We start from the raw sequence: 19961 nt of genomic DNA, 5'->3' as shown, positions 1-19961 counted from the left end.
GGCGGGGATTTGGGCGGTATTGGGGCGGGGCTCAGCCTCAGTGGACCCACCCGAACACCTGAGAGTCGCCCCCATCCTCAGCTCTGTATGCCCAAGACCAACGGAAGCCCTAGCCTCACTTGGCTCCTTTTGGCTTGCAGCAGTCCATTTTCCACCTGCTGCCAGAGGGTCCCTAAAATGTAAATCAAACCACGTCACTCCTCAAAACACTCCCACTAGTTCCCAACAGTCTCACGGCAAAGTAAAAGCCGAGGTCCTCCCCCACGGACTGCAGATTGCCTCCCCTTCTCTGTCTACTGTTAAACCTAAAAAATAAAACAGCCCGTTATTTTCCCAGCAAAATGGGTTTATTCAGGAAGAGCCAAGAATTGAGATTTGGGACATTCGAACTATGAAAAACAACGAGCAAGTCTAACAAAGCAAAGGAATATTATTTTACTGACGAGGAGGAAATTGGTGCTTTGAACCAAGTCTGCTTGAGAAAAGCAAGAGCTCAGGGTGATGGCAGTTTCTCACTGCTGGAGTTACAGAGGTAGTGGATTTCTTGTGGGAGATGCAATGTACATCTTTCCCTCTTGGGGCCTGTAGTTTATTCTTTCCAGTTGAGGACTCTTTGTTGGGAAGTGTAATTGACAATTCCTCCTGTAAGGGACCTCCAGGACTAATTGTCAGAGGTCCCCTTCTTGGCCTGCCCTCCATTTTAATGAGGTCTCCCTCGATTCCTTGGTTCACTGCACTCAAGTCCATTGGCCTCCTAGGTCCTGCCCTCAGGGCCTTTGGTTATGCCATAACCCAAATATCTTTATGGCTTGCTCTCTCCCTTTAGTTTGGTCTTTACCCAAGAGTCTTCCCCATCCACTCTGTCTGAAACTTCACACAGCCATATACATCCATCATTTCATACCCTCCTTCCTGGCTTCATTTTTTCTTTTTTTCTAAAGCATATATTACTATCTAATGACATGTTTTACTTACATATCTTGGTTGGAGTTTTTGTTTTGTTTTGTTTTGTTTTTGTTTGGTTTGGTTTGGTCTGTTTCCCTCTTCTAGAGGCCAAGACTCATCTATTTTGCTCACTGCTGTGTTCCTGGTGTCTAGGACAGTTCCTAACGTAATAGGTGCTCAAGGATTATATCTTAAACGAATGAAGGAATCTCTGACTTTCATCTAGGGTCACTTATCTTTCCCCTGAAATGCATCTCTTAACACAGAGGTTCTTAGCCTGGGCTGTACATTTGAATCGCCTGTAGAGCTCTGTGGTTTAACCCAGATTTTGAATGTTTTTTATTTTTAAAAATTTCATTTATGTATTTGAAAGAGAGTGAGAGCTAGAGATCACAGAAGGAGAGGGAGAAGCAGACTCCCTGCTGAGCAGAGAGCCCAATGTGGGCCTCACTCCCACCACTCTGCAATTGTTACCTGAACTGAAGGCAGATGCTTAACCAACTGAGCCACTCAGGCACCCCAAGCTTTTGAATTTTTAATTTTGGGTATTGTATTTTTATTTTAGAAGTTCTGTTAGGTTTTCTTTTTTTCTTTCTTTTTCCGTTTAAAGATGTTATTTATTTATTTATTTGAAAGACAGAGAGAGAGAAGATGAGCAGGGGCGAGGGGCAGAGGGAGAAGGAGAAGGAAAGGGAGAAGGCTCCCAGTTCAGCAGGAAGGCCCACGAGGGGCACAACCCGAGGACCCTGGGATTAAGACCTGAGCCAAAGGCAGACATCTAACCAACTGAACCACCCAGGTGCCCCTCTATTAGATTTTCTTTTTTTTTTTTTTAATATTTTATTTATTTGACAGAGATCACAAGGAGGCAGAGTGGCAAGCAGAGAGAGAGGAGGAAGCAGGCTCCCTGCTGAGCAGAGAGCCCGATGCAGGGCTTGATCCCAGGACCCTGAGATTATGACCTGAGCCGAAGGCACAGGCTTAACCCACTCAGCCACCCTGGCGCCCCTCTATTAGGTTTTCAAATCTATTTCACTTGATATAAGTTCCTACACTTTGGCCATAGTTTCAAGCTTGTTATTAATTTCAGGGTGGTGTTTTTTTCTTTTGTAATCTATATCTGATAATATTGCTGAACTGAACTCTGAGTGTCTGTTTCTGCTGGTTTTCACTTCCAGTGCCTTGTTTTCCTCTGATGACCCTGCCGGTTTGTGATGGTCACGGTCCCTTCAGCCCTGAAGTTACCTACACAAATCTGTAGTTGGGGCAGGTATTTTCTTTTGGCTGTTTTGGTCCTTGCCCAGGGCCTTCAAGGGCAGAGCTGGCATTCACTTCGGACATCCTTCATCCCAGAGGGTAGGCTCTTTAGTCCTTCAAACCTGGGCTCAGTCCCATTGCTCACGATCTGTGCACGGGGGACAAGATCCCCCCTCTCTGGCCCTTGGCCTCCCCCCGTGCAATGGCCCCTCCCACATAGGGCTGTCTTGATCTGGTCAGTTATTGCTCAGTGATATCTAATGAGTTACCCCAAAACTTAGTGGCTTAGAACAACAGTAAACATGTAGACCTCACATAGTCTCTGGGGGTTAGGAATTCAGGAGCACCTTCTTAATTGGTTTTGGCTTAAAGTCCCTCAGAGGTCATCGCAAAGATGGCGGAGGCTTCAGTTATCTGAAGTCTTGACTGGGGTGGAGGAGGTGCTTTCAGGAAAGCTGCTTCTACACCTGGCTGGTGCTGGTTTGCAGGATGTCTCAGTTTCTTGTCGCTCGTGCCTCTCCATAGGTCTGAGTGTCCTTGAAATATGGCAGCGGCTTTCCCAAGAGCAGATGATCTGGGAGAGTGAGGCAGGAGCCATGACATATTTTATGGCTGAGCCTTACTCCTTCAGTCAGACAGTGATTCCCCACGACTGGGGAGGGCGAGGGGATCCGTGTGTGGAAGTGAGGCATCGCTGCGACCCTACCCCACGAGTTTGGGAATCTAACATGGATGCAACATGGGACCACACATATTTTTGTGGTCCTTCGAGCATTGCACCTTCCCACACACTTCGGTGAGGGCAGCTCCGGTGTGCGGCACCACACTCAGACATCCACGCTTGGCACTGGGCCACCATTTGTAGTGTTTTGTTTTAGCTACACGTGGGGGACCCACAAGTTTGAGAAATCCAAGGGGAAGAATTCAGCTGCTTATGAAAATGACAAAAGTGGGGCGCCTGGGTGGCTCAGTCATTAAACGTCTGCCTTCGGCTCAGGTCATGATCCCAGGGTCCTGGGATCGAGCCCCACATCGGGCTCCCTGCTCGGCCAGAAACCTGCTTCTCCTCCGCTTCACTCCCCCTGCCTGTGTTCCTGATCTCATTGTCTCTCTCTCTCTGTCAAATAAATAAATATATATAATCTTTAAAAAAGAAGGAAAAGAAAATGACAAATGGGCCACTCATCAGGGTGATGGTTCCTTGGTCTGAAAGATTCTTCTCTTAGATAAGATTTGACATTATTGTGTCTTGAAGACATAATACACTACTTAAGGACTGCTACCAAAAAAAAAAGTCATATTTCTTCATTTTCACAGCATCGTATTTGTTACCCCTATTAACCCAGCTTAGGGTAGGAGGGAACTACACAAGGGCATGAATCCCATGTGTCAAGGATCATGGGGGCCACGGTAAAGGCTGGCTAACACATGTCAAATGAGACAGGACAGACAGTGCTTAGAACCATGCCTGGCATGTGATGTATGCTCAGTAAACATTAACCTTCCCTAACAAGTGTCCTTCTTTGTTCTAGCCATGTAGGGTCTGCATAGCAACGGCTTTTATTTAGTCATTCAACAAACATTTAATTGAGCAGCTCTGGGTGCCAGGCACTGTTCTAGGGGGAGACTGTTATGAACAAAACATAGTCCCTGGCCTTCTGTAACTCCTGCAAACAACAGAGATAGAGTGTACTACCAGGTGGGGCTAAGTGGTAAGAAGAACCACAGAGCCAGGTGAGGGGAGAGGTAAAGTCAGTACAACAGGCATGGTGGCTCAGATCTGACCCCTGATAGGGACCTCTCAGACCTCTGAGCCCATCCTGGCATCCTGGTCAGGTGGAACTTATACCCATTTTATACCTGGGCTGGGGTCAAGCAAGCTCAGCGAAGAGCTGAAGTGAGCTCTGAGTTCCCCCAAGGAGTCAGGATTTTTCCAGAATACAGAGGTTCTCCAAATCAGATGCTCAGAAGCATCTCCCAGGGAGTTTGCTAAGATGCACGAGTGCACGAAGTCTGACTCACAGGTCAGGAGAGGTCAGGGATCAGCTTTGTAAACAAACACCCAGGGGACTGACCCACCACATCTAGGCTCTTTTCTTCGGGCTGCACAGGCAGGCACAGGGGAGAGAGGGCTGGCCCACTCTCACAGTCTCCAGGTCCAGGTTCAAAGGCTGGAATGGGGCTTAGCCAAGGAGAGAGCAGGGGAACAGGGGGAGACCCAGAGACACCCAGCAATTTGTTCAGGGACCACAGCCCGAAGTGTCAGTTTTGGGTACACAGTGGTCAACATCTTTGATCAAGTAGATCTCATGCTGCCCGTTAAAATAAGTAAGTGTAGGGGCACCTGGGTGGCTCCAGTCGTTAAGCGTCTGCCTTCAGCTCGGGTCATGATCTCAGGGTCCTGGGATCGAGCCCCGCATCGGGCTCCTCGTTCAGCGGGAGCTCTGCTTCTCCCTCTCCTACTCCCCCTTCTTGTATTTCCTTTCTTGTTGTGTCTCTCTCCACCAAATAAATAAAATATTTTTTTAAATAAATAAAATAATTAAGTATATAAAAAGCCATAAATCGGGGCACCTGGGTGGCTCAGTGGGTTAAAGCATCTGCCTTCGGCTCGGGTCATGATCCCAGGGTCTTGGGATCGAGCCCCACAACAGGCTCTCTGATCGATGGGGAGCCTGCTTCCCCCTCTCTCTGCCTGCCTCTCTGTCTACTTGTGATCTCTATCAAATAAATAAAACATTAAAAAAAAGCCATAAATCATTTTCAGCTCCTCTCATCCAGAGGGAGAATCTTTTTTCCCACCTCCAAATCTGGCTGTGTAACAAGTTTTGGCCAATGGGACTTCTGCGGGTGTGACACCAGCATAGCTCCACATTCCCATCTGCCCTTTCTTCTTGCTTTCTGAAACCCAAGACCACCAGGTGAGGGGGCTGCAGCTAAGCCTGCTGGAGAGAGACCTGGGGGAACAGAGGGGAGCCACCCAACCCTGCCTCCTTGGAGCCTGCTGACTGACAATGTCAGAGCAGGACACACACCCAGGAGTGAGCCTGGGCGCCGCTCTAGAGGGGGCTGCCCGCTACCCTGTGAGTAAGCCAGCCCAGCCTGAGCCCAGCCCACACTGCTGACCCACAGAAGCAGGGACCACTGAGTTTTTGTTAGTAATGCAGCCAAGACTGCTACAGCCTAGTTCCTGACGGAGAGAAATTTCCTCCCCTCCTCTGGGGCAAATTTTCCTTAATCACGGTCATTAAACCTATGGCCCAACAGACACACCCCGACTCACAAAGATATCACCCAGGAAGCTTCGTTTCTTGCTCGGAAAATCCAGTGTGGATCTGGCGGTCCTCCTCCTCGGTCTTGTAGCTAGGGGAACTGTGGCCTCAAGGTGTCTGCGAGAGGGGTGTAAGTTCACCAGCTCTCAATGGCCTCAGCCCAGAAGGGCTATGCACACACACTATTCATTGGTCGGAACTGATCACGTGACTTGGGGGGCGGTGGGGGAGCACCTGGAATATTTGATGACTCCCACCTTAGCAACAAAGAACTTAGTTACCACAGCGGTAATTAGTTTCTCTCTCTCTCTCTCTCTTTTTTCAAGATTTTATTTATTTCATTGAGAGACCGAGCATGGGGGAGGGGGGCGAAGAGAGAGAGGGAGAAGCAGACCCCCTGCTGAGTAGGGAGCCAGACCACGTGGGACCCGATCCCATGACTGAGATCGTGACCTGAGCAGAGTGTAGCCGCTTAACTAACTGAGCCACCCAGGTGCCCCTGGTTATTAGCTTCTTAGTGGGTGCTTACCTGTTTAACATCTGGCTTCTCTATTAGGCTGAGTCCTTGAGCGGAGGGACCACGTTCGCGCCCATCTGGCTCCATGCCTGGCCCATAGTCTCTGTTCATAGTAGTGGTTGAATTGCGAAAGCGAATAATAATGGGGCAGGCCACAATATTATCTTTTGTGTTTAGCTCCCAGTTACAGAGAAAAACCTCAATTAAATTTCTTTCTTTCTTTCTTTCTTTCTTTTTAATTTAAGATTTTAATTATTTATTTGACAGAGAGAGAGCTCACAAATAGGCAGAGAGGCAGGCAGAGAGAGATGGGGAAGCAGGCTCACCGCCGAGCAGAGAACCCGATGCAGGGCTCCATCCCAGGACCCTGGGATCATGACCTGAGTGGAAGGCAGAGGCTTTAACCCACTGAGCCACCCAGGTGCCCCCCTCAATTAAAATTTCTAATGGTCCTGGACGTCTGGGTGGCTCAGTGGGTTAAGCCTCTGCCTGGCTCAGGTCATGGTCTCAGCGTCCTGGAATAGAGCTCTGCACCGGGCTCACTGCTTAGCAAAGAGCCTCCCTCCCGCCCCACTCTGCCCCCAGCTGCCTCTCTGCCTACTTGTGATCCCTCTCTGTGTGTCAAATAAATAAATACAATTAAAAAAAATTTTTTTCCTATAATCCCTCATTTGCAATAATATACATGTATCCCAGTTGATATTGTAAAACTCTTACAATGATCATTATATGAATATAAACGGAACATGAAAGTCCTCACTGACTGCATCCAGGGTGTGGCCACATGCATTACTTGGTGGGAGTGGATTTTGCATTTTTCTGTGCCAGTTCTTATGCAGCTGCCTCTGAGCCACATTGTCAAACGTTCCTGCTTCACGGAGTCCCTGTGTGACTCAGTCGGTTAATCGTCTGCCTTCGGCTCAGGTCACCATCTCAGGGTCCTGAGATTGAGCCCTGCATCAAGCTCCCTGCTCAGCGGGGAATCTATTTCTCCCTCTCCCCCTATCCCTCTGCTTGTGCTTTCTCACTCTCTCTCTCAAATAAATAAATAAATAAAATCTTTAAAAAAAAAAAAAGTTCCTGCTTCAAGGCAAAACTGGGTGAGTCTTTTTCTTTGTTGTGTGGTCTTGGCTGAGTCTTCTGCTCTCTAATCTAAACCACATTTTTCTTACCTGTAAGATGACAAGCACATTCCTCTTAAAGAGTTGCATGAGAATCAAACAAGTCCTGCCATGTAATGTAGATAAAAAGTTAGCAGAGTTCCTGCCACTGGGCACCCCCATTTTATATGAGTTTGTGCCCCTTCCCCTCTCTCCACTGGTGCCAGAGAGGACACTCAGTGAGGGAACTGGGATTATTCATTTGTGTGGTTCCAACTGTCCTTTGGAAGCCGGGAGGGGAAAGAAGTAAGCTTGGGGCCCTGTCCATGGCAATCCTGGCTGCAGAGAGAGGAAGCTGACTTGTCCGTCTATCAGTTAGCTTTTGCTGTGTAACAAAACACCCTAAAACTCAGTGGCTTAAAACAAAGATCTCTTTATTTAGTTCACGAACCTGTGGCAAGTTTTCTGGTCTCGGCCAGCCTGACTGATCTGTCCATTTGCAGGCTGGTGGCTGGATGATCTTGGACAGCCTCCCTCACCTGTCTGCAGCCAGCCATAACCTTAACCGGCACACCTCTGTTCTCGTGCTTTCTCCCATTACCTCCTCCCAGAATTTGACTTTGCTGAAGTGATACTCCCCCTCCCACATGAAGCAGGAGCCTCCGGGAGGCTGTACCCACTCATGGTTAATTCGGGTACCCTCATTTCCCTGCTGGTGATTGGTCAAGAAAGGACACGTGACTCAGCCCTGGCCAAGGAAATCTGTGCAAATGTCTGCTAAGAGGGCTTCTGGGAGTTTTCCCCATCCCAAGAAAGAGTTCTATGGGTGATAGTAACAGTTAACCTTTATTGAGGGTTTAAGTGCTTTCCAGGAAATAATTCATTCAGCTCTTGTGAGTTGGTGGGCACTGTTGCCCTCATTGTATAGAGGGTAAGCTGAGCAGAGCAGTTAAGACACTTGAGGGTCAGCCAGTGAGTGGCAGTCTGACTCCAGAAGACTGAGTCCTCTGGGGGCTACAAATTCACCCTGCCCCTGGCTTTTTCTGGTCGTGGGACAGCTGTGGCTACTGTGTCCGTAGTCACCAGGGACAACAGCAGAGAGAGAATGAGCCCAGGGAGCCAGTCCTTGCTGACAGCTCTGAGAGCTGAATCAGCCAGCCCCTCTTGATTTCTTGCTTTGTGTGAAATTTCCTTCTTTCCACTCTGGCCCAGAGTTTCAGTTACTTGCAGCCAAAAAGTACCCTAACAGAGACACCAGTGCCTCCAGAAGGAACAGAGGGCGTGCACAAATCCCGCTGGGCTGCAGGAAATCTGAGCTCACACACCACAAGGAAAACTGGTCAGAGATGGGGAGGAGAGGCTCAAACAAATGTCCAGCAGACATTAACATATCTCATAACTCCTTTATTAGGCAAAAGGTAAAAATATATTCTTATGGCATCCAAAACCCATAGTGTTGATCCAAAACCCAGAATAGGGCTTGAGACTTGCCAGGAGGAAGATCCTGCCTCCTCTGACCCCAAACTCTGGTGCTCGGCCAGAGGTGGGCAGATATGGACCCTCATTCCAAAGCACTCCTTGAGTTAGATGAGGACCAGCCTCACAGTTTGAACTAGTGAGCCTCCAGCCCGAATCCTGGGCTCAGGGCTGGATGGAGAAGGCAGAGCTGCTGGGAGCACAGATCCCACCACGGCTTGGGGTCTGGAGTCCTGAGTTGTGAGGGAGAGGCCTGGAGCCTTTGGCACAGCAATTTGTGAGAGGGACTGTCCCAGGTCAGAAGGGCCCAGACACCAGCTCAAGTGGGTGCGGATACCTGTATGTGAGAGGGCCTCGTGTGGACACTGACCTGTGGGCGTGGAGAAGTGTGGGGAGCTCTGGGAGCAAGAGTTTGCCTTTCCTTCACTGCTGTGTTCCCATCACCCAGAACAGGGTTTGGTACACAGTGAACCCCCAAGAAGGATGTGTTAAATGCACGGGCCTGTGTGTGCAGGTATGAGGAACCACACAGGTGTGCGGACAGCACAATCCACACACGCCTCTTCCCTTCTCTCTTGTAGAAGGCACTAAGGTTTGGCTCAGTGCAAAAAAGGCAGGAGAGAGCTTGGAGACACTCCAAACTCGGTCCACTGTTTGCGGCTGAGAGTCTAAGGCTACCTAGCCATACAGACCCACTGCTCCTCCTCCCTCCTCTTCCTCAGCCTCCTCCAACCCCGGCCCTTCGGGGACCACCTGGTCAGCCTCCCAGAGGCGGGATCGGGACGGAGCTGAGGGGATCGGGTTCTCCCGCAGCCAGGGGTGCAGCAGGATGCCCGTGGCTGTGAGCCGCTCCGCCGGCTCCCGTCGAAGGAGGCAGCGGACCAGGCAGCGGGCAGCGGCCGAGAGGCCCTGCGGCAGGGCAAAGGCACCGCGGCGGATCTTGCCAAAGAGCAGGACAGGCTCTGAGTCCTGGAAGGGGTAGTGGCCAGCCAGCATGGTGAAGAGCGCCACGCCCAGGCTCCACACGTCGGCGGCCTTGCCCGAGTAGCAGGCCCTGGAGCTGAGGATCTCCGGTCCCACATAGGCTGGACATGCATGCTTGTCCCATAGGGAGTCGTCGGGTCCGGTCAGCACACAGGCGTCCTCCAGGTTCTCCAGCACCAGCTTTGTCCTGTGGCAGGGGGAGAGAGACAGAGGGGTCAGCTCCCGTGGGGAACCCCATGCCACCCCTGCACACTCTCACCCTTAATGGGACCCACTTCCTGAAAGCCTGACGCATTTGGCAGACTTGAGCCTGTCCTGTGAGACTGGTTGGTTGATGGCATTTTACACACGAGGCGGCACAGGTTCAGAGATGTTGAGTCATTTCTCAAGAACGCAGAGCAATTGAGTGTGAACTAGGATTCTGAGAAGAGCGCATTTCCCAAAAGCCCCTCGGGGAGGGGACTGAGGGGGCTGAGGCCACTGAGCCTCTCTTAAACCAGGCAAATTAGGGTCCAGGCAGGTAATAAAGTGAGAGAAATCAGAAGTGGGGACCACGCCAAACACCTCAGCACAAACCCCGTCTAAAAAGGGCACCACTAACAACATTACCATCAATGTTCTGGAGTGTTCACGGGGAACCTGACCCAGAGCTAAGCTCATTACCTGGTCCATCTCATTTCATCCTCACACAACCTGTGAGGAAGACGCCATTTAGAGCCATGGGGCACAGGGCTGGAAATGTGAACCCCAGCTCTCACCCACCCAGAGCCACTGCTATGAACCACTCACCATTCCCAAGGGAGTCCCGTGTTCCCGTTTTTCCCCCAAGAAAAGCCAGAAATCATGCAAATGAAAAATCCCAATTTTTGAAATGTCGGCAGCCAATCTCAATTAAAAAGAAATGAATATGTATGTGGCCAAAGAAAAAAAAAGTGTGTGTAGCCAGCCATTTGCAACTTCTGCCTTAAACAATTCCCACAGAACATTCTACGTTACTTAAGTATAACCATTCTGCTACCAATGCCATTTTTTTTTTTTATTACCACTGCTATTAAGATTATCCTATGACACCACTTCCTGGGTGCCTGCTGGCATTTGAAAAAAATCAAGGTTCAGGCAGGTAAAGCCATTGCTCAAGGCCAAAGAGCAGGTAGTAAGAAGAACCAAGATTCGAAGCCAGGTCTGTCTCCACTAGCCCTCTTCTACAAACATTCTACACACATTGAGTGCTTCTCAAACTGCTTTAAAAAGACAAGGAAGCACTTTCTCACCTTGGGAGGTCTGCGGGTGATGCTACTCAGCCTAGGTAAAAAATTATTTGAAGGGGCACCTGGGTGGCTCAGTGGGTGCCTCTGCCTTCGGCTCGGGTCTTGATCCCAGGGTCCTGGGATCAAGCCCTGCATCGGGCTCTTTGCTCAGCAGGGAGCCTGCTTCCCTTCCTCTCTCTCTGCCTGCCTCTCTGCCTACTTGTGATCTCTGTCTGTCGAATAAATAAAATCTTTAAAAAAGTATTTGAAGCTGTGTATTAGCTTAAACATCATTATAAAATTTATATTCTACTTCTTACTAAAGGCATGTTCATTTTCATATAAAATGTAGAAGGACAGAGGAACTAGAAAAATCACTCTGAGGTCAGCATCACAATAGTAACTGCTAGGGGCAAGGCAAAGGCCCAACGAAAATGCTCCGGCAAGTTTGAGGAGAAACTGTATTTTCACACATAGCCTCGAAGTACATATATATGTATGTGTGTTTAAAGACTTTATTTTATTTTTATTTTAGAAGGAGCTCTAGCAGGGAGAGGGGCACAGGAGGGGGAGAGAAGCAGACACCTACTGAATGCGGAGCCTGACATGGGGTTCAATCTCATCACCCTGAGATCATGACCTGAGCAGAAATCAAGAGTTGGAGGCTTAAACCGACTGAGCCACCCAGGTGCTGGCCCCCGCCCCCAACACACACAAGGTATTTACTAACTAGAAACAGTAAATTAGGAACCGTACAGTGGAGAAACTTGGCAGACACCATCTTAACCAAATAACTGGGGTTAACATCACATGTCTCCTGACACGGTGTGCTGAGAAGAGCCTATCATTCTTGTGGTACTCTTTTTTTTTTTTTAATATTTTATTTATTTGAGAGACAAAGGGTGCACATGCATGTGTGAGTTGGGAGAGAGGGAGAGAGAATCTCAAGGAGACTCAGCACTGCATGCAGAGCCCTACATGGGGCTCCCCGCACGGCTCCATCTCAAGACCCCAAGATCAGGACCCGAGCCAAAAACCAAGAGTTGGACACCCAACTGACTGAGTCACCCAGACAGCCTTCCTGATGATACTGTTGCCCAAAATGCACAACATCAATCTCACCATGAGAAAAACATCCATCACATCCAAGTTGAGGGGCAATGTCTAAAATAACTGACTGGTGCTCTTCCAAAGTGTCAAAGTCAAGGAGGACAAGGAACGACTAAGGGACGGTTTCAGACTGGAGGAGACTAAGGAGACAGGACAACTGAACATGGGCCGGGGTCCTAGATTGGATTCTGGCGAGAAAACTGGTATTAGTGGGAAGCTATTGAAATCGGAATCAATCCATGATTTAGTGAATAGTACTGGACCAAGATTAATTTCTTAGTTTTTTTGGTGTTTTGTTTTGTTTTTTGAGAGAAAAAAAAGAGGGAGGGAGGGTGGGAGAGAAAGAGAGAGAGAGAAAGCGAGAGAAGGAGAAAAAATCTTTTTTTTTTTTTTTCATTTCCTAGGTCTTTTTTTTTTTTTTTTTTTTAAAATAAACATATATTTTTATCCCCAGGAAGGAGAAAGAATCTTAAGCAGGCTTCACACCCTGCCCCACACTGGGCTCCATCTCACGACCCTGAGATCATGACCTGAGAAACCAAGAGTCGGACGCTTAACCGACTGAGCCACCTAGGAGCCCTGGTTTTTTAGTTTTAATACTTGTTCTGTGCCTATGTGAGAAGTTAACATTAAGGGAAGTAGATGAAAGAGATACAGTAACCTGCCCTATTCTTGGAAGTTCTTTTTTTTAAGGATTATTTATTTATTTATTTGACAGAGAGAGATCACAAGTAGGCAGAGAGGCAGACAGAGAAAAAGGGGGAAGCAGGCTCCCTGCTGAGCAGAGAGCCCGATGTGGGGCTTGATCCCAGGACCCTGAGATCGTGACCTGAGCTGAAGGCAGAGGCTTAACCCACCGAGCTATCCAGGCACCAATTTTTGGAACTTTTCTGAAAATCTAAAAGTATTTCAAAAACTTTAAGATGCGCAGTGGGAGGTGGGCACCTGGCTGGCTCAGTTGGAAAAGCATGTGACTCTTGATCCTGGGGTCGTGAGTTTGATTCCCCATGTTGGGTGTAGAGATTATTTAAAAAAAATAAATAAAACAATATGTGCAATGAGGTCGGCCTCCTTCCCCCAACACACACACACACACACACACACACACACACATCATGCCACGTAATCCATGCTCCGATGGCTGTTCATGTGGACCTGACTGGCTTGCCGTGCTTCCCGACACACTCTGCTCACCCCCCAGGAGTCGGGAGGAGGGGAAAGCATGCCAGGTCCCCCTCTGTTCCCTCCCTCCAAGATCACGGATTCCATTTCACAGGCAAGTTCCCATGTGAGGAACCTCAGGGCCCCTTGTGGTTTGTTGTCTGTGGCCCTGGTTTCCTGGAAACATCATCACAGTGCAGGCCTTTCCCCCACCAGTGGGAAAACTAAGGTCCAGAGACCCTGAGTCACCCAGAGTCAGCAGCTCTGGGCAGCCAGGCCTCCTGCCTCTCAAGCTCAGGGTCACATCTGGATTCGAGTCTCAGCTGTACTATCAATTTCACTGTGGAATCTTGGGGGTAACTTGACTTCTCCTGGGCCTGTTTCCTCCCCCCTGCCTATGGGAACAAGCACAGTGCCCACCTCATCTTTGTAAGCCCCCCACGGAGTCACACAGCACAGCCAAGCTCTTCATCACTGTTGTCTATTATGACTGTCACAAACGCAGTGCCGCAGCCCAGGGGGCTTTCACTCGCCCTGAGCCAAGCTTTTCCCGGGAACCAGGCCGAGGAGCCAGTCGGGGCTTCTCCATTTCTTTGTGTAAGTTCCTTTGACTTCGTGGGCCTCACTTTCCCCATCATGGCCCATCTCTTAGGTATGGCCGTGAGGAGGTTCTGTGGGACCACACTCACCTCTCGTGGTCGGTGAAGACAAAGCGCCGCAGCTTGAGATCGCGCAGGACCAGCCCGTGCTGGTGACAGTGAGCCAGGGCGGCGGCCATCTGGCGGAAGAGCGCGGCGGCTTCGGGCTCCGGGAGGCGGTGGCGGCGGCGCACCAGGCTGTGCATGTCCCCGTGGGACCGCCGGAAGAAGGTGTACAAGTGGCCGGGCCCTGCCAGGACGTCGGTGGGCCGGGCCACGTGTCCTCGCGGAGGCAGCCGCCAGTAGGGCTCCAGCACCGCCGTGGCCTCGCGGACCGGGTACACCTGGGGGGGGGGCGCTTGGCATGAGCACAGGTGCCAACGGGGGTGGGGGTTGGGGGTGCTGGCCGGCCTGGGAAACAGTCAGAGCCAAGGGTTTAGGCAGTACTGTGTGCTAGGCGCTGGGCTGGGTGTTCTGGCAGCAAGCAGCTGTCCTGTCACCGCCACCCTCCCACCCCCACCGTGGATCAGTCCTTGGACGTCTGCCTTTGGCCCAGGTCACAATCCCAGTGTCCTGGGTTGGAGCCGCATGTAGGGTTCCCTGTTCAGCAGGAAGCCTGCTTCTCCCTCTCCCATTCCCCCTGCTTGTGTTCCCTCTCTCCTTCTCTCTCTCTGTGTCAAATAAATAAATAAAATCTTAAAAAAAAAAAAAAAAAAGGAAGGGGGCACCTAGTTGAAAAAGGTCTAAACTCCATACTGGGAAAGTGACCTGAATGATTCAGAGATGCCCATGGGGTAAGCTTTCCAGGTGGGGGACAGGGGCAGTGCAAAGGCCCTGAGGCAAGAAAGAGCTTGAATTCCTGGAGAAAAAACCCACCCCAGATCAGTTCAGCTGGAGCAGGGAGGGAAGAGGGGCAGTGGTGCCAGTGGCGCATGAGGTTGTCGGAAAATGTACTAGAGGCTGTATGGAAATCAGACGGGAGCCTCGCGGCAGCCCTGAAAGCTGTGTTCTGTTTTCCTGCTGGTTCAGACTGCTGTTCAGAGAAGCAAGGGCACTTGGAGCCAATACAGCCGAAGAGAGGCAGAGCTGGAAGACTCACTCAGTCTGTCTGCCTTTAATCCTTCCCCTGTTATGTTGGCTCTGCCAACAGAAAATAAACCAATAAAGCACATACATGTTTAATTCATGGAAAAACATGTAAGCACGTCTTAAAACAACACACAGTTAGGTGGCATGGAAGAAAGAATCCAAAAAACAAAGATTACTTTTTTTTAAGTCAGGTCAAGCACGTTCTTGCCTCTGTACATCTGCACTTGCCTGTCCTGCTTCCTGGATGCTCTTGCCTAGATACCCACAGGGCCAACTCCCCCAGCTCACACAAGTCACTGCTCACATGTCACCTCCTTGGAGAGTGAGTCCTGGGCTGAAATCACCTGCTCCCCCATGGTCCCTGTCCCCCTCTCTCCCAGCTCCTGGCTTTCCCTTTTTTAGGATCACCTGGCCCAGGATCAGCCTTCCCTTGTGCTGTATTTTATTTATTCCCTTGTTTCCTGCCCATGTCCTCCACTAGAGCATCAGCCTGATGACAACAGAACTCTTGGAACCCACAGCCTGGTATACGGCGCATAGGGTACTCAGTGAACGTTTGTTGAATGAATGAATGAATGAATGAATGAATAGGTGATAATCTACAGACAGGACGGTGATCATTCTACGCACTGAGCAGAGAAGGCGATGTGAAAATGGCAGCCCCAAGGCTCCCGCTAGCATGGGGATAAGCACGTGCCAGGAGACCCCCCCTAAATGTTTCTGAGTAACTGGGGCCATGAGAAAGCATGGTGCTTCTGGCTTGAGCCTGCTTTGGTCATGGATTCCTCTCCCCAGTAGGAACAGAAGAAAACCTGTAATGTTGCAGGAAAAGGAGCCAGAGTTCAGGGGTTCCTTAGAGCACCTGGGGCACAGCACTGGGTACCTGCAGGGGGCAGCCCAGAGCCCAGGTAAAGCCTATGGCTGGACCATAGGTCTGCCTCTACCCCTCTGCCTACTGCACCCCGCCCCCCCCCCCCAGCATAAGCCAGTCGCAACTGCTCCCGGGAGGAGGCTTCGGTCCACCTGCTTCTCTGTGCATTCCTAAAGGGACTCGGGCCCTCTTCTTCCGGTCTCCTGTATAGGTGGGTCTTCTGTATCTTCCTTGCCCTGACCACCAGGAGCAAAGCCACCCTGCTGTGTCTGAAACCTATGTCCTAGCATGGGGCCACAGCCCTGGGCTCAGTCTCACCTCTGACACCCCCTGGCTCTGAGACCACAGTTTTATGAGCCTCAGTATCCTCTATCTGCAAAATGGGCCAATAATAGTAGCTACCTCATGGACTGTGTGAAGATGGGAAGCGATTACACACACTAAGCCATCAACGTAGTACCCGGTGCACAGTGAATACCTATTATTATAGCTCTTCACTTCTGTCTTTTTAGGCTACGACCTGCCAATGTCCCGTGGGCCTGACCCTGCCCATTTCCTGATTTCTGCCAAGAACCCTGGCCTTCACCCTAGGAGCCAGGCCCAATACAATGAGTTTTCGCGCTTGGCCCTTCCTTCTTGACCCCAGTCTTCCCATCAGTGAAATGGTCACAGGCTAGGCCCAATGACCTCCAGGTCCTTCCCTCCCGGGAAGGAGTTCTGACATCTACCCAACCTTATCCTTCCCACGTGCAAATATCTTCAGCGCCCCCAACGTCCCCCCCCAGCCCAGTGTGAGCTCCTTTCTTACGCTTTCACAACCAGTGGCGGGCAGCCCTCATCTCCTGCGCCTCTCCACTCTGGCCATGGTGAAGTCCTTTGAACTCCCCGATGGCTCGCTTGCTCCTGCTCCTCTAGGCCCCTGCACTGCTGCCTCCCCTGTCTAGATCTCCATTCTCTCACTTCTTCCTGGTAACTTCTGCTCAGCCTTTTCTGACATCCCCCTTGAACACACTGGAGCCTCCCGCTCTGTGCTCCCACAGCCCCTAAACCCCACCCCTCTGGTGTGTATCACACTATGGGCCTATACTGTGCATTCCCCAGGGCTGGGTATGTCAGGTTTAGCACTCTGGTCTCAGCCCAGGCCAGGCCTAACAGAGGGCTGGGGGCTCACTGGCTGCTTCCCCAATAAATACAGGAACAAAGTAACCCAAAGGACGCCTCCTCCCTGACAATCCTCTGGAGCAAAGGCCCTTTCTAGGCCCCTGTGATGCTGGGGGTGGGGCGGGGAGTGACCCCAGAAGACCTACCTTGCAGGTGTACTCAGTGCCAGTGGGGCAGTGCAGGGCACGGTAGGCCCGGCCGCCTTCCTCGGGCTCCAGGAGGACATAGGGCCCAAGCCGGGAGGCAGTGGTCACAGCGAGAGCCCGGGCTGGAGCAGGGGGTGGGCTCAGAGGCAGCAGGCAGGGAGGCAGCTGGGGCTGGGGCCCCCTTCGAGCTTGTTTGCGGGTGGGACACTCTGTGTCTAGGTCATTGTCCAACTCCAACCGCTTTCTCCTGGAAAGGGCGCCCGCAGGAGTTGCCAGAGGGGTGGCTCGCATCTACAAAGAAAGGGAAAAAGCAATGAAGGCAGGCTGTTCAGTGGCCCCCCTCTTCCCTCGCTGTTACAGAGGGGGACCTGGCAGTCTGCACTGAACTGACAAATGTACGTACCCTTAACTGGGTGTCCCACTTCTGGGAATTTCTCCTCCCATTAAAATGCTCGCCAAAATCTTAAACACATGAAGGGCTGTTCAGGAGAGCCTTGTATCTAATAGCAAAAGGCAGGAAACACCCCCAAATAGCCAGCAGCAGGGGGCTGGTTAAACATCATGGACTACAGCACATGGGCTGCCTCAGGAGGGAGACCCCCACACTGAATGAAAGGCCATAATCCCAGTGCGGTAAGGATGCAACAGCAGGTGGCTGTAGACAGATATGCCTGGGTTCTAGTCCTGGTTCACACCTTTCCTGGCTGGGTAGCTCTGGGCAAGTCCTGCAGTCTCCCCCAGTCTCAGCCCCTCATCCGTCAAGTGGGAGCAGCATGCCAAGCCCATAGGATTTTTACAACGATGAAACGAAAACTCAAATAATTCAGAGTGACCCTGTTGCGGGGGGTGGGGGTCCGAAAATGGTCACCACCGTCGGTCCATTGTTACCACTATTCACAGCTGAAGGTGCTACAGTGCTCTTCTGGGGGACTGTCCCTGGGGTGGCTCCCCCCCCCCCCCCACCGCCATGGCAGCACTGCAGGCTACTTTTGTGTCCAGGTCTCAGAGGCTGGTAGGGCCTGGGATAAGCTCCAGCGGCAGGTGGACTAACTGAGCAAGGGATTTCACAGGCCATACTGCGGGGACTAAAATCTCCGCTCTAGGTTGGAGATAGCCCCTCATATCTACTTCTCGCCCTTTCCCGACACCTCTGGGGGAACAGGCAGGTCATACCAAACACACACTCACAGAACCCAGAGCAGACAGGTGCGCACACACCCCTCAAAACCTCAGTTTGTCCCAGCCGGCTAGCTGAGACACCAACCTCAAGGGAAGAGAGGGGCACAGCCTGCATCAAGTGACACACACCTCATCCTCCGTGGGCAAGTGTACCAGGCATCCACACACATTGCTCTCCCAACGATTAAGCACCCCACTGCATGACTGATAACAGTAAGGTCACCGGCACGGTCTGACACGTGCCCCATCCCCCTCGGCGGCTTCGCCCCGCCTCCCCCAGCCAGGTTCTTCCCGTGGGAGCGGAAGCGACCGGCGGCGGGTGCCCGGAGGCAGAGGATTCAGCGGAAACGGAGCGGCGGGAGGGGGAGAAGCAAGGGAAGGAGGCTAGGTCGCAGGGCTGCGAGAAGGGGAAGGTGTGGGCCCCCGCCCCGCACACCCCAGGGTCCGCAGGGACAAAACACACGCGCGCACAGTACAATCTGCGACCCGAAGCCACAACGCCAGGTGCACACCTGCGGCCGGCGCTCCGTGCGCTCCCGGGGCCCGCACCTCGCGCGGGGCATCCTCGCTTCCACTCGCCCCGAACCCCCCCCCCCGGGGGCACCCCAGCCCGGCCCCAGCCGTGTCCCCCGCTCGGCCGACACCTGCCACCAAGTACGCAGCGCTCCCCACAGGTCGCACCGCCGCCGACACACATCCCCCCCACCCAGCCCCGCAGGCTCAGCCTACAGCGACACAGACCCTGCAGAGTCCCCAACACCCCCCCACCACCACCACCACAGGCCCCTCGCACACACGCGTCCCCCGCCCCACACTCACTGCTCGGGGCGACACTCCCACACCTCTGTCCCCACCTCCTTAACATCCCTCGGATACCGCCGCCACCTTCGCCAGGGCTCACCCTCCCACCCGCCGGCTCCCGGCCCCGGCCCCTCTCGGGCTCCGCTGGATACCTTGCCCGGGGCGTGCGGCAAGGTCCAGAGTCGCCGGGGCACTCCCACGTGGCCGGGACCCCGCTGCGAAGCGACCGAGCTCGGGACCCCGGCCCCCGGCAGCCAGACACGTGTGGAGCCCCCGGCGCTTCCGCGGCGAGTGTCTCCCGGCGCCAGCGCCGGCTCCGGTCCCGGCCCGGGTGATGCAAACCTGTGCTAATCTGCTGCTGCCTGTTGCGCTCCGGCCGGGGATTGCACCATCCCCCGGGCTCCGCCCCTGGGGTCACCGCCCCAGAGCGCCCCGCTCCGCCCCTCTCCCCTCGCGGGTCCTCCAGCGGTGTCTGGGCTCAACCTCCTCCCTCACCAGCCCCGCTCAGACACCTTCTACTGGCTCTCCCGATCACCTTGGAAAGAGCAGTTTACTTTTCTGAGCCTCAGTTTCCCCGTATGTGAAATGGGAAGAACATCCTCCCTCCGAGGATGCAGGGGAGAAAAAGAGCAAACCGTGACAGTTTCCGGGTGCTTTACTGTTTATAAACCATTGCCTTATGAACTTTAGGAGGACCCTGGGCTATCAGGAAGCTCCGCTCACCAGTCCTACTAAGGGGTAGCCTGAGGCCCAGCACTGGGAAAGCAGCCCAGGAGCTCTGCAAACACTGCAGACTTAGGAGCTGACTCCAGCGCCAAAGAGCTAGCATGGTCGCCTGGGGAGGCCTGAGGTCGGGCAGATGTCAAAGCGTTCATTGGATAGAGGCCTCCCACCTTTGCACAGACGCAGGAAAGCTACTTCAAAGCCTCCTGGAGCTCAGGGTCCTGCTCTGTAAAAAGGAGTCTCACTTCGTAAGAGGTTTGCTGGGACAAAATGCTAAGAACTAT

At 52.2% G+C, this 19961-nt stretch overlaps 1 protein-coding gene across 2 annotated transcripts; it reads right to left on the bottom strand.

The window, feature by feature from the left end:
• Positions 1–7899: 7899 nt before the first annotated feature.
• TRIB3 (tribbles pseudokinase 3) lies at positions 7900–19327 on the bottom strand. Of its 2 annotated transcripts, none has more exons than XM_032351121.1 (4): positions 19297–19326; positions 16975–17265; positions 13759–14051; positions 7900–9738 (listed from the first exon to the last, which is right to left on the bottom strand). In XM_032351121.1, the coding sequence occupies exons 2-4, from the start codon at positions 17263–17265 to the stop codon at positions 9246–9248; spliced, it is 1077 nt and encodes a 358-aa protein (XP_032207012.1). In that variant the 5' UTR covers positions 19297–19326; the 3' UTR covers positions 7900–9245. The 2 variants fall into 2 exon arrangements, with proteins under 2 accessions (XP_032207012.1, XP_032207011.1); XM_032351120.1 differs by having other exon boundaries at positions 7901–9738; positions 19107–19327.
• Positions 19328–19961: the final 634 nt, after the last annotated feature.

Source organism: Mustela erminea, chromosome 7 (genome assembly GCF_009829155.1).
Source record: "Mustela erminea isolate mMusErm1 chromosome 7, mMusErm1.Pri, whole genome shotgun sequence".
Classification (NCBI taxonomy): Eukaryota; Metazoa; Chordata; class Mammalia; order Carnivora; family Mustelidae; genus Mustela; species Mustela erminea.
Note: the sequence above shows the minus strand (reverse complement) of the source record. Positions and strands in the feature narration are given on the sequence as shown.

Coding starts and splice junctions, on each gene's coding strand:
- TRIB3 (XM_032351120.1), bottom strand. CDS start 17,265: ATGCGAGCCACCCCTCTGGCAACTCCTGCGGGCGCCCTTTCCAGGAGA. Junction 14,052..16,974: donor GCACTGAGTACACCTGCAAG/GTAGGTCTTCTG, acceptor CCCCCCCCCCAG/GTGTACCCGGTCCGCGAGGC. Junction 9,739..13,758: donor GTCTTCACCGACCACGAGAG/GTGAGTGTGGTC, acceptor CCCCTGCCACAG/GACAAAGCTGGTGCTGGAGA.